Source organism: Indicator indicator, chromosome 4 (genome assembly GCF_027791375.1).
Source record: "Indicator indicator isolate 239-I01 chromosome 4, UM_Iind_1.1, whole genome shotgun sequence".
NCBI classification, from domain to species: Eukaryota; Metazoa; Chordata; class Aves; order Piciformes; family Indicatoridae; genus Indicator; species Indicator indicator.
In genome coordinates, this window is record NC_072013.1 from 18,173,515 (window position 1) to 18,187,253 (window position 13,739).

Sequence of the window (13,739 nt, forward strand, 5' to 3'; positions counted from 1 at the left end):
CGAGCCTCCAGGGCAGAGATCACTTTGATATCCAGGTCTGGCTGGTGGCTGCGGAGAAAGGGTACAGCCTGCAGAAGGGCAGTATCTCTTTCCTAGTTCCTAACTTGGATGAAATTCTGTGTCACACTGAACTGCAAGTGTGGTCAGAGGAGTGTTAGACAGATGTTAGGTACAGGTGTGCAGAATATCCAGACAGCTGAGCCAGAGGCTTGTTCATCAGACACAATATAACTCTATCAGCACGTGCTAAAAAGACCACACTTGACCAGTGCAGCTGGTAAAGCAAGTCTCCCAAGTGGAGCAGAAAAAGTCACTTCCACAAACCTCATTTTCAGAAAACTGCAGAGCAAAATAAACTCCAGAAAATTCCCATTTTCTTTTCATTCATCTATTCAGGCATTGTTTTGCTTGTCTCAGCATGCAGATGCTGAAAAGCAAGTCCTTAAAACAAAGGGATTTGATGGCTTGTGTCACCTGCCCTTGGCACTTTCAAGGGAGCAGAATAGTGCTCGTTGCAGACCACAGCCTTCATCACACAGAGTAACTGCATGTTGGGTTGCGTTTAAAAGCCTAAAAATGAAAAAGACAAGACAGTATTAAAAATGAAAGAGACAAGACAGTATTTGTAGCTTTTTATCCCCACAGATTATGGAGCAGCTATTAAAGCTGACAAGTAGCTTATTCAGTGTAAGTGGCAATTCTTGCTTTTCTTGCTTGATTTGGTCAAATCATTTTAATGTATGTGATGATTAAGTAGCTCCACTGAGTCAAATAGCTCCTGGCTTGTATGTGTCAGAACAGGAAGCAGCAAGTTTCACAAAGAATGGATCTTAACTGGTGCTGTGAATGTCACAGATGTCACAGAAATGCAGCAAAAAGGAGGTTATCTAGACCATGCCGTTACCGTTACTCTGAGGCCCAATAAGGAAAGCTAGACTACCATGTCCAGAGCTTTAGATTCTTCTAAATTGCCATTGAGGAAGATTTTGCCTTTCCTCTGGCACTGTCTCCATCGCCTGGCTATGCTTGTTCTTAAAATGCTTTCATTAATATAAAAATCTTAATCTTTCATGTTTCCAGTTAATTCTTTTTTTCTTGTCTTTCTGTGAACAGAAAGAAAACTCATGTCCCTTGTTACATTTCTTAGAATTAATCATTTCAGTATCTGAGAACTAATCATGTGTCCCTCTTAGACTTTTTTTTTTGTAGACTTAACAACACCATTTTTCCAGTCTTCTTAATTGATCATGATTTCCTGACATGTTGGTCTCATTTCTTTCTCTAAGCATATTCTAGCAGAGGCCCTTTCTGACAGTGTTGGCTTCATTTAATTCCAAATAACTAATCTATGCTTTGCCTGGAAGTGTCAGCCTTTCTATGCTTGATTTAAATCCTTTCAAGCACTCATTTTTGTGAGGATAAGAGAAAAATAAATCATTTCTCTCTCTTTTACAGTGATAATCAGAACACACATTCCCATTTTGTGTAGCTGAGAACTTGCTACTGCTCTTCCTTCCATTCTGGTACTATCTCTAGAGCCCCTTTTGAGGGCACAAAAGTCCCTGGTCTTCAGCAACTGCAGTTGACAGTCAAAATATATATGTACACAGTTCTCCAGATACTTCTGTTTCCTGTAAAACATTGCTAGGAAGACATTGCACTAAGAACAACAGACTTGGGTTACAAAGTTAGTTCACTTTTTGCTTTTCTTCTCACTTTCAGTTTTAGATTTACTTGTAAGTACATTCTCTTTTCCTGATAAACATTGTCTATTGAACAGTTATAACCTCTTAAGTGCATGAAGGGAACATTTATTTTTATTTTAGTTACAAAACTTCATGTGGATGAAATCTGATCCACTAACATCTTATTAGTACCTGTCTTCATTCACTGGCCTGATTCCATGAGAAGAAAACAAGCACATGTTTGCATAGGACAGGGTGGGAGACTGAAGGGAATTCAAGATCTGCCAAATGGGATGCTGTTACCATTGATACAGCTGGTTAAATAAACAAGGAAAAGGATCTGTGCTCACGAGAGATGCATGTGGCTAATAGGACAGGGCTTCAGGGATTCAAGATTTTTTTCAATTGAAGAAGCCAAAATAAACAAGGAAGGAAATTCTAAAACAATGAAAATTATGTGGAGACTCGTATTGTTAAAAATATCTAAGACTAAATAGAAATGACATTGCCTCAATGTGCAAAAAATTATAGGGACTTTCTTAAATGTGTCTACCAACCTATTCTCACAGAACTTTAACCATCAAAGGTATCTGCTGGTCATAAAACTTTAACAAATGAGTTTAGAAATTGTTATAAGACCGACATTAAAATCCTGCTATAGAAAGTATTCTGTATTTATTGTTTTGAAAGACATCACAGTAACTAATACGAAGATTTTGAAGTTTGAAAACAAGACTGTCACAAGTGGTGTTCCCCAGACCTCAGTTTTGGGTCAAATCTTGTTTAATATCTTTATCAATGATCTGGATGAGGGGATTGAGTGACCCTCAGTAAATACACAGATGACACCAAACTCTGTGGGAGTGTTGATCTGCTTAAGGGCAGCAAGGCTCTGCAGAGGGATCTGGACAGGCTGGATTGATGGGCTGAGTTCAGTTGTATGAGTTTTAACAAGGCCCAATGCTGGGTCCTGCACTTGGGTCACAACAACCCCATGAAACTCTACAGGCTTGGAGAAGAGTGGCTGGAACGTTGCCCAGCAGAAAAGGACCTGGGTATGCTGGCTGACAGCAAGCTGAACATGAGTCAGCAATGTGCCAAAGTGGCCAGGAAGGCCAACAGCATCCTTGCCTGTATCAGGAATAGTGTGGCCAGCAGAAGTAGAGAAGTGATCCTGCCCTGTACTCAGCATTGGTGAGGCCAGACCTTGCGTACTGTGTTCAGTTTTGGGCCCCACATGACAAGAAAGACATTGAGATCCTGGAGTGTGTCCAGAGCAAGGCAACAGAGTGGACGAAGGGCCTGGAGAACAGAATTTTGCACTGCTTATTTCAGCAGATTACATTTTTTTAAAAAAGTTTCAAACATTTCCCTCTACAGACATTTCCCTGATTCTCAGTATTTGTGCTTTCACTCACAAATAGCCAAAAGGATCCACAGGAACATTCTCAAACAGATTTGGATTGTTTCATCTCTGTGCAAGACTGAGATGCTGCAGCTCTGTGTAACCAGCAGCTCTGAAATACACACATCCATAGATCATGTATTTTATGCACTTACATTTGGAACTTCCCCCATTACAGAACAGTAAATGCTATTTTTAAATTCTTCTCTGGAGATTTTATCTTCTGAACTCAACTGAAATCAGGAAAGGTCTGTTCACGATCAGATCTCAAGTTTGAGCAACAGTTGAAGAATTCCTGATAGGAAAAGTGTTTCCGTGACAGCATCTCTGTAAGAGACCCAGGCTTCAGATTTCTGGGTGAGGAGATACTTTGTCAGTGCAGAGCATGCAAACACCTAGAAGCAACTTCACAGCAGCCAGTTCTTCAAGCAAATACCATTATCTCACGGTGCATGCCACTTTAAACAAAATCTGTTTCTTTACGCCAAACAGCTTCACTGATTTTAGAGTTTGAGCACACTACAGTGAGTGGGTGCCAAAGGTGCAGAGTCCCTTGCCTTGCTCAGAAACCTACTGGCAACTTGGCAGCCTCTTTGGGGTGGGATCCCCTTCAAAAATCTGCCCTCAAACAGACAACATGACCTAGGGAATTAATTAATTATACAAACTCAGGCACTCAATACTGAACATTACTTGAAGCCTCACGTCCAGCACCGTTCACAGCACTTTTCAGCACACACAATTAGCAGTCGCGGGGGGTACGTGCTCCCCGCCATGTCAGCAAATAGCAGCATCCTGCAGCCCTCTGCCACGGAGAGCTGGAGAAAGCCCACACGCTAGCGCCTAGGGCTCCTACAGAGAGCGGCCCCTTCTCCCGGCCCACCCGTACCGGCGCAGGGCTGCAGCCAGCATCTCGCCAGCCTGCTGCTGGCACTCCCAGCGGCCAGGCCCGGGCTCCCTCCCCCAGCCCGGCACGGCAGATCGCACTAGCCTTTGAACTCATGCAAATCGAAACGGACACCGTTTCCTTGCAGTTCCTTTTCTTCTAAGGAAGAAGAAAGCTCTTTCCCCCCCTCCCTTTCTTCACAGAAAAACCGATTCTGGCAGCTCATGCAAGCCACAGGAGTGCTACTTGCCCAGCTCCAAGCAGCACAAAGGCAGGAGGGGCATTTGCTGATTACTCTGTCTCTCTGAAGGCAATTGACTTCTCTCACATGTTAGTTTCGACACACCAAAACGTCCGTTTATCCTTCTGATGACTACTCTGGGCATCCCAGAAAGGCAGAGAGTGGCAGCACCGTAGCTGCAGGCAGGCCTTGTTCTCCCACACACCCTATTGCTCAGTGGCCACTCCAGCACACTGGAGAGAATGGTGACTTGAGAGCCACCACATCTGTCAAAGAAGAGTTGAAAACAATTAATGGAGTAGACTGCAAAAGACTGCACCTGCCATGGCAGGACAGGCACCTATACCAAAATTTTCCTCAATGTCCTCAGAAAGCATTGTGTGCTTCAACAATTGTTCCATGTACAATGTCTGCATTTAACATTATCCCACACCTGAAAGGCACTACGTAAACATGAAGTACATTTTTACTCAAACTCACTAGGAATTGATAATAAATAATTGTAGATAACGCCGAAAATGATAAGTAACTGGACAGGCATTCACAGCAAAAGCAGATCTACAATAATTTCAACTCACAATCATTTCCTCAGCAGTCGAACCTGCAGAAAAATCAAGCACATGCCTCCAAAAAGGAGCTGAAACAAGGGAGAAGCACCAGTCTCTCACCTTCAGTTATCTAGCCAAGGATCATCATTGAGAAGGAATTTCACTTACCAAAACCACTGGGTAGGTTCTAAAATTGCTGTATTGCACATAATTTTCAAACTTTTGCAAAACTATGGTTTGCAATTAAAATAGCAGAGAAACCATTCTCTTCATGATCAAAGATCAGTAATTTCTTACTTTTGTAAGGCATCCCGAGAGCTAAGCACATAACAGATTGTATAATAAGATGGTCAAAACCGACAGCATTCCTGTCTTAAATGGTCAGAAAAGCATAAAAATCTAATGGTTTGATGCTACAGTGAGCTGGGAGTCACTTCATTTGCATGATCAATCCTCCTACAGTCTTCAGTAAAAAGGTTACAATTAAATGGAAAGCTTTCTGATGCCCCTTACACAAAGCTATTGCAGACAGATCTACATTCAGCACCATGAATTATGGATTGGGTTTTTTCCCCAAGGGAGGGAAAAAAAAAAAGAAAAGAAAAGAGAAAAAGTACATCATTCATCTATTTTATTGGAATCTTTATTATAAACAATTTTGTAGTTTCCAGAATGAGACTACTACATACTAGATAACAAAAACATCCTCAGTTGAATCAGTTACAGCTTTTACTAGATTAGATCAGAACCAGCAAAACAAGTTTTATGTTTGTGGGGTTTTTTTGGTGGGCTTTTTTTTTTTTTTTAAGAATTTAGTCTATTGAAAGAAAAACAGCTTTACAAATATGAAGTAGAATTAAAGGTACACATTTGATCATATATACATAAGGAGTTGATGACTCTGGACAGAAACATACAAGGAATTTCTTTGCACATAAATAGATTTTTTAAAAGTATCTTTCTTTCACATGTATACAAAAGTATTTTGATTTTTATACTGAGTAAAGTTCTTGAAGACATAAACAAGGACTTCTAAGAGACAAAAATCCCACATATCACTTAAGATGTGGGCTGTTGTGCACACAAGGATGTAATTATACAATTTACACAGCACTCCTATACAGTACTTGAACTTCTTATATACACACATACAAGATAATTTTGTACATGAGATGCCACCTTTGCAATTTAAATGGCATCTACCCTGAAAGCTCCAGTGTTTGCATAAAAGATAAAACAAGTTTCAAAAGGCAACACCACTTGGCTTGTAGAGTCAAGGATCCACTGAACTGCAGCTGTAGTGAAGACAGTGTGGTAATGACACTGGCCTCTCTAGATAGACAGCTCCAGCAGGGAAGGTAAAGACGTAACCCTTGAAATCTACATGTTATCTCTATGTGGCTGTGGCAAGAGCAATTGATTTTAACTGATCCATGGCTAAAGAGACACATTTTTGCTCTTCAGCTTTCTCTTTAGGCTATGTAAGCCAAGTGTCTGGTTCTTTGGGGGAGATGTTTGGCTTTTACATGACCTTTTTTTGTATGGTAAAGTTACTTATCAGTTGGGGGGGGGCTCAGTTCAGCATACACACAACCTGTGAAACTTCTTTAATGCAGGTAGAAGGGGTGCACAGTGCAGCAATGACAGAGGGCTCTGCTAATCTTCTCCTGGAGCAAGGAATGCTCAGCATCTGTATAAATCAGGTGCCAAGCCTATTGTGAGATTAGGTCAGACTTCCACTTTGTTTTAGGCACAGTAGTGTCAAAAAAAGGGCTAGGGTTTTGCTTCTTGTGCTTTGTGCACCTAGAAAACAGTACCCAGAGAACACTCAGAACACATGCAGGTGATGCCATTTCAGGCCTGGCACAGTGTCTAGCCAAATGCTCCCTAGACATCAGCAATGTCAAGCACACATAGTATTTGCTGTGCTTATAAGGTTACACACAGCCATATTCATACCAAACTGTCTGCTGATCCCCCTGAGGGTCTGAAGACCCAGGAGTGCTGCTGGAGCTGCTTCCTCTCATGGGGTCCTCTATAGCCCCAGCACTGCCTTCTGGCAGCTTACCCTGGCACTTGGTAAGTAGAGCATCACCAGGGCCTTGCCCCAGAGAAGTATTTCCCTCAGTGGTGCTGGACACAGCTCTGACAGGGGCCACTGTGGCCACCTCTCCAGTATGAGGGGCTGGTTTGGGTTTGACTTTAGAGTGAGCATGTGACACAGGTGAGTAATGTTGCCCAGGGCTCAGATGCTCCTGTTGCTGCACATTCAGATTGCTGGTAGATGCAGTGGGTGAGACAGAGAACTGATGGAAGGAGAGTGGCCTCTCGTCCTTTGGTGGGGCCAGAGAAAGGCGCCTCGCGTCAAGCTGCCGGCAACGGGCATCAATACCTTGGAAGGAACCTGCCACCTTCGCAGACTGCGGCCTCTCTCTTGTCTGTGAGCTTACTGGCACAGAAGCCCTAGAGGTCTGACTGACAGCATCCTTGCTTCCACACAGGTCTGCTGCTGGCTTCTGGGGGCTCTCCTGCCTGCACGACTCTGGACCAGTGGCTCTAAGGAGATCTGCAGAAGCCAAGCTAAATGCCCTGCTCAGTGATGTGCTCCTCTTGCTCGTGGTTCCAGGCTGCTGAGGCTGCGCCACCTGTCGCATCCCACCGGCAGGCTGGTGCTGTGGTGTGTGAGGAAGCTTAAGGGACCCTTGTGAGTTTGCCAGAGGCTCAGGTTCAACTTGTCTGAGGTTTGGCTTCATGTAATTTCCAGGCTTAGCCATTCTTCCTTCCTCGTTGGTGACAGTCATCTTAACAGTTGGAGCAACAATATTTGTGGGCATCTTAGCAGCCTCCTTTCTGGGTGGCTGAACCAGCAGGTTCCTGGTAGCTGAAGGCTCATTTACTTTCCTAAAGTAATCGCTGAGCAAGTCATCTCTGTTACTGGAGGTGTCCTGGTGTGAAAAAATATGCACATGCCACATTAATGACAAAACTTTTTGTTTAAAGAAAAATGCAGCTGTTTTTTTTTTTTTCAGATAATCCCCCTTCCCACTTAATTCAACTCAAATACAACCATAGATTTTATATTGAAACTAGGGAACAAAAGACAAATATTTATGATGGGTATACATCCTCATCAAGGAGTAACATGCTCATCATAATTAAATCATGACAGCCTTGTTTGCCAGATTGTCTTAAATTTTACACTTTTCATCTCACTTGCAACCTGGGCAAAAATGCTTCTGCTTCCTTTCACATCAGCCATTGTCACTGTAATATCAATATCATATTAATGACAGCCATTGGTATCAGCAGGTATCAATGACTGTCTGTCATCTTCCAGAAAAAGTTCATCTGGGTAATACTCTCCTGTTAACTTCATGGATGCAAGAAGAGAGAATACCTTGGGGAGATGTGCCAGCATTACAGGAAAGTTTTGTTGCTTCTCCATGGATTTCCCTTACCTCTCCCAGTCAACACACTACACACCTTAAAAAGGCAGTGTGTACAATATAGTGAAATGTACCCAAAAAATCATTACAAAAATGGAGAAATTATTGCTTTCCTACTTGCAAATTTCAAGTCAGACAATTAATCTGGCAGTAAAAGAAAACACACAGAGGTTATTTCATGAGGGATAGTCCATGCAATCCAAAACCAGTGATATTTGATAAGTGGTCACTGGACTATTAGCATGAAGCATGCTCAGAATAGTTGAGACGCTGTCTTGGCAAAAAACCTGCTGAAACAAACTCACAGAGTTCACTTTATTAATGTTCCAGCTGTTTCTTCCAGTAATAAAACTCATACACTACAAGTGAACACCACCAATGGTAACAGTGCAGTGGGAAGATTTCTATGCTCAACTGAACACTAAAGAGTTTGGGTTATTTTTAGCTTCATTTCAAACTGCTGCTGAGCACACTAAGGTTACAGAATGACTACTGCTCCAAAACCACGCATGTTTCTGAACAAGCACTGGAAACACTTCATGAGCAATTCATACAAGTGATCTGGCAGCCTTTAAAATAATAGCTAAGAGTTACAGTATGCTTCTAGGTATTAATATGCTAGCAAAAGCTGTGGTAAGTTGGGAGATATTGTCTTCACAGCAAGAACAATGGATGCCCTGGAGATATAGACTGAAGCAGATCTCCTGTTTCTCCTGCCTGTCCTGTGCCTCATGTTGTCAGGACATGAATGACTGAGGACGAATATGAGTGACTGCAAAGGTTCCTGACAGAGGGAAGGACATAGGGAGTAACAAGAGGGATGCTGCACCATCAGCTTCTAACAGAAGCTGGTGACATGAAATCATTTTGCTCTCATTTAAACTGCACTGACGATGAAAAGGAATGAGGATGACGAAGTAAGTGAAAACGGAAATGTGGTCAGGTAGTTACAGACAAAATAGTAAAGGTGAAATTTTAAACATCTCTAAAAGCTAAGAATTGTATTTAGGATAACAAGGGAATAGGAGGTGTGTTTAAATACTGCTCTAAAATCCAAGGACCAGAATTTACTGATGCCATAAGTGGTGCAGCTCTGTTGATTTCAATACTGTTACCAAGGCATTCATGAAAACAGAAACATCTGTTCACTTGCACTATCAGTGAATTGTTCTTAACATATTAACATGCTCAGCACCGAACCACCTCACTGCTGTACAGCATGTCTGAGCAGTAAAAGACAAATGTCATCTAGAAAACAAACATTTCATTTCTGACAAAGCAGTTCGTTCTGCAGCATGTTCTTGCAGTCATTAAACCAACAGAACAGTGCCAGTCAGCACACAAACATGCAGCATGGCAAAAGCATCAAGGACGACTTTGGTAAGAAAAATGTTCTCTCAGATGTTTTTTCCAGATTAGGAGATGGTTTTAACAACTAAATATTTTGCACTTCAATTGAAAAGTACTGTTAGATTTAATTTCTAATCACAGATTTAGCAGATGATAATTATACAGAAAACATCGGCTCACAAGTAAAAATACCTGGAGCTTCGAACTGATGATACAACACAAAATCCTGCACAACAAGTGTTTAATATAAAAGCCCCAGCAGAGTTCAATACATCGGTTTGCAATGAATTATCTGCCTGACTTGTGATATACCAAAATAAATTAGCAGAGTGCTGTATGGAAGTTAACTTTGCCTTAGTTGTTCAAACTGTTTCATTTACTTTGGAAGATTCGATAGTTCTCTCCAAGTTTCACAGGTATGAACAAGGATCTTGTCCTTCCTTGTTTTCCTGTGCCCCTGGATCAGCTTTGAACAGTTTTTTGACATCTGAGACGGGCTATCTCTATTTACTTACATCTGGTGGGGACAGCCTGTTGCTCTCTTCCAAGAACTGTTGCAAAGTTACTATCTCACTACCAGGTGAAGCAGACCGTTGTCTGTCTGTGTAAGACTGGGATGAAACACTTTTCTGAGGTGTATCATAAGAGACCAAACCATTCCTGTGGGAGGATGACTCATGCCTACTGCTAGGGCTTAAGACAGAAGTGGAGTGAAAAGGATAGGTGTCTCGGAGCAAGGCTGGTGCCTCTCTGCTTGGCATCATATCTTCACTGCTGAGACTCTCAGTTCTACCATGGATATGATCTAAGGAACCTGAAAAGAAGCATAAATATCATTAAAGACATGGTTCTTCCTCCCTAGTTTCAGTAGATTTCTCACTGAAGTAGGAACTTTATCAAGGGCCAATTCCACATAGAGTAAGTGGCATTATTTACCTTACTTTCATCTCTCACACAACTCAGGACAGTCACAACTTTGAAAAATCTGGACTAATAAATGTCTTACAGTGCACACTTTGAAGACCCTATGTTAAAAAAAGCTCAACTACTTGTGCAAAGAATAGGAATAACACATGCCAGTAAGGGGTCCTCTTTACCACTTCTGTGCCACTACAAGATCTCCCAGTTTTGGCTGTGTGTGATCCGAGAACCCAAACCTGGCAGTGGGAAAGCACAAAGTGGATTTTTCCACAGTGCCAGGTCTCCTGGCACCCTTGAAGGGGGCACAATTTCAGCAAAACCAAATCTCTAGAGCACACACACAAGCTGTGTACAGAGTAAGAACAGCAGAGATTTGTTGTAAAAGGAATCTAAGAGTGGCCTGATACTCCCCATGATATGATGCCAGTCAGACTGAAACAAAACTAGACTGCCTGCCTTAGAAGCCACCCCTTGCCAGAATCAATCTTAGAAAAAGACTTCTTGCCAACAGTTTTGATTCCCAAGACAGTCATGTCCAGATTGCATAATCACTACAATTTCAAAACAACAGTCTTGGTATTTAATTGAAAGGAAAATGGCATTTTGAACACAGTTTCATGGAATTTCACTTCCTGTTTGTCAAAACTCAGCTGTAAAAGTTTTACCTTTCAAATTGAGAGGTGAACTACTGCTGGAAGCATTTCTACTGCTCTCCAAACTGTTTGGCCTGGACACTGAAAAACAAAACAAGCAGTGAACAAACAGATCTTAAGTTCCTCTGATTCTCCAAAAGACTTGGCTGCAGCCTACCTTCTGAAAATAGGACCGGTGCAGCTAAGTCACTTTGAAAACATTAACAACTATGTTATGTACACAGGATGCAGAAGTCTGGACAGAGTAGAAACCATTTTAATTTTTCAAGTCAAGCTGCTCAGGATCCATCTTGTTTTTCTCACTTATTTTTGGAACACAAGAAGTATGTTCTGGGTGCTGCTTTTACAGCAACTGTAAACAAAGTAATGTAAATACTGAAGAATTTCAAAACTAAGTTGCAGTCTCAGTTTGCTTCTTTGGAAAGAGCTGGTAACCAGCCTGCTAATCACATCTTCCACAAAACTCTAAGCAGGCAGTGCTGGACTGGCGTCCTGCTGTGCATCCACCCCATTTTTTTATTGCTGATTCACTCCCTTAAGGAAGGAATTGAACATTGCTCAGAAAAATGCAGGGACAAGGCAACACTGTTTTTGAAATTTTATCTTCTGAAAAAGTTGCCTTACTTTTATCTTCTGAACAGTGTTGCCTTACTACACCTATCACAGAATAGATCTGTGTGGAAGAGACCTCAAAGATCATCGAGTCCAACTTTCAACCCAGTACTGAAGGGTCCACACTAAACTACATCCCTAAGTGCCAGGTCCACACACTATTCGAGCATTCCCAGGGATGGTGACTCCACCACTGCCCTGGGCAGACCACTCCAATGTTTGAGAACCATTTCAGTCAAGACATATTTCATAATTTCCAACCTAAACCTCCCCTGGTGCAGCTTGAAGCTTTTCCTCTAGTCCTGTCACTTGTCATCAAGGAAAAGAGGCTGGCCCTCTCCTTGTCCAATCTCCTTTCAGGTGGTTGTAGAGAGTCGTAAGGTCTGCCCTCAGCCTCTTCTTCTCCGGACTGAGTAAGCCCAGTTCCCTCTGACACTCCAGGACATGGATACAATGCAAGAAGTCAAGGTAAAGGTTTAGAGCACATGCCACAATCTTACCGGGCTGTCTGGTGTTTGCAAACTCTACCTCAGGGGACTGTTCACACAGATTATCTTCTGAATTATAACCTGGAAAGAACAAAAGACTTAGAAGCCAATATTAAACACAGGAAGGTTAATCCTTCAGGTCAGTCTCCAACGCATTCTAGCAGCGTAAAAGACTGAGGGGATCAACAGACTTTTACAGATTGGGAGAGCAGCCACCTTCTAACTACAGCTGTGAACCACTGGGCAGAGAACCATGGGATAACTGACACCCAAGCTGATAACATTAAGAGAGGGAGGAAACGCTGCATCTGATCAGTTCAACTACTGAGCAGATAAAGTTGGAACGAAAACACTAGCATTCTGATCTTGTACTTCGGTGCTAGAAGTCATGTTTCAGCCAAGCAGGAACTACAAAGTAGCCTGATTCGTACTAAAAGCTGGTCTATAAACTGCACTGCGTACCTTTTGGTCTGCTCTGGAGCCTGGAGATGGGCGTGGAAGTGTGCAGATGAATAGCTGAGGTTGAGTAAGTTCTGGGACCCAGTTCCGCACAGTGTTTCGTCGCAGAGTCTGCTGAGACTTCAGCATTATCATTGCTGCCTCCGTGATGGGAATTCCTCTTCTGCTTTAGGTCCGTTAGCGCTGAGGGGGAGAGAGGTAAATAAATCCAAGTAAATGAAAAATAGCTGTAGGAGATTTGTATTCATCTGCCCATACAAACATGACAAGCAGGCACAAAGAAACTGCACAACAAAGGCGCCAGTTCTGCAAGCTTCTGCATAAACAGTTCAGTATTGGATAGGAAATTTCTGCCACCAATTTTTCAATCATGTGTGCTCTCTGTAAAGTGTGGGAGTGACAAGGGCTGCCTAGTGCCAGTGGGAGGGTTGATATTATACATGCAACAGTTACTGTGAAAGGAGAAGAAAAGGAGCAAAGACATGAATGTAGAAAAGATAAGTGAGGTGTGAAATTCTCTAACATTATTCCCTGAAGGTACATTTTATAAGCATTTACTTCAGTAATACAATAGAATAGGGAAAGAGTGACAGCTGTCATGCTCTTATTCAAAGAGAAATAACGCTGATTTGGAAATTATCTAGCATGATCTACACAATAAGCTAATTGCTTTCAGATTTAGATCTTTGCTGTGGTACAAGAGCTTAGCCTCTACAAGGTTAAAAACCTGCTGCTCTTATGATGTTCTTATGCAACAGTTTAAGTGGAAGTCCTGGGATCTTGGCATGAGAATAAAAAAAGAAAAAAAAAAAGAAAAAACCTCTTCCAGATTATTAGTTAGATTCAGAAAGCTGAAGAAACCTTTCCTAGTGATGAAGTGGGTTAATTAATTTCTTGGAATGCAAACACAGTGGTTTAAGGCACATGTAAAATAGAAGTTACTATAGAAAATACCCTTAATGAGATGAAAATTCTAGTTTTATATGTATGAAAGTGCTTTATATATGAAGCACATGCTTAAGTAATAGTAACTACATGCTAAAAA

The 13,739-nt window shown here is 41.9% G+C and overlaps 1 protein-coding gene across 1 annotated transcript in view; it reads right to left on the bottom strand.

The window, feature by feature from the left end:
* Positions 1-6,702: 6,702 nt before the first annotated feature.
* CCDC88C (coiled-coil domain containing 88C) overlaps positions 6,703-13,739 on the bottom strand; it is a 90,654-nt gene continuing 83,617 nt past the window's right edge. The window contains exons 26-31 of the mRNA XM_054400029.1: positions 12,698-12,877; positions 12,248-12,316; positions 11,148-11,216; positions 10,077-10,375; positions 8,888-8,995; positions 6,703-7,710 (exon numbers count right to left, since the gene is read on the bottom strand). Of these exons, the coding sequence (XP_054256004.1) occupies positions 6,703-7,710; positions 8,888-8,995; positions 10,077-10,375; positions 11,148-11,216; positions 12,248-12,316; positions 12,698-12,877 (1,733 nt within the window). The remainder of the gene's footprint in view (positions 7,711-8,887; positions 8,996-10,076; positions 10,376-11,147; positions 11,217-12,247; positions 12,317-12,697; positions 12,878-13,739) is intronic.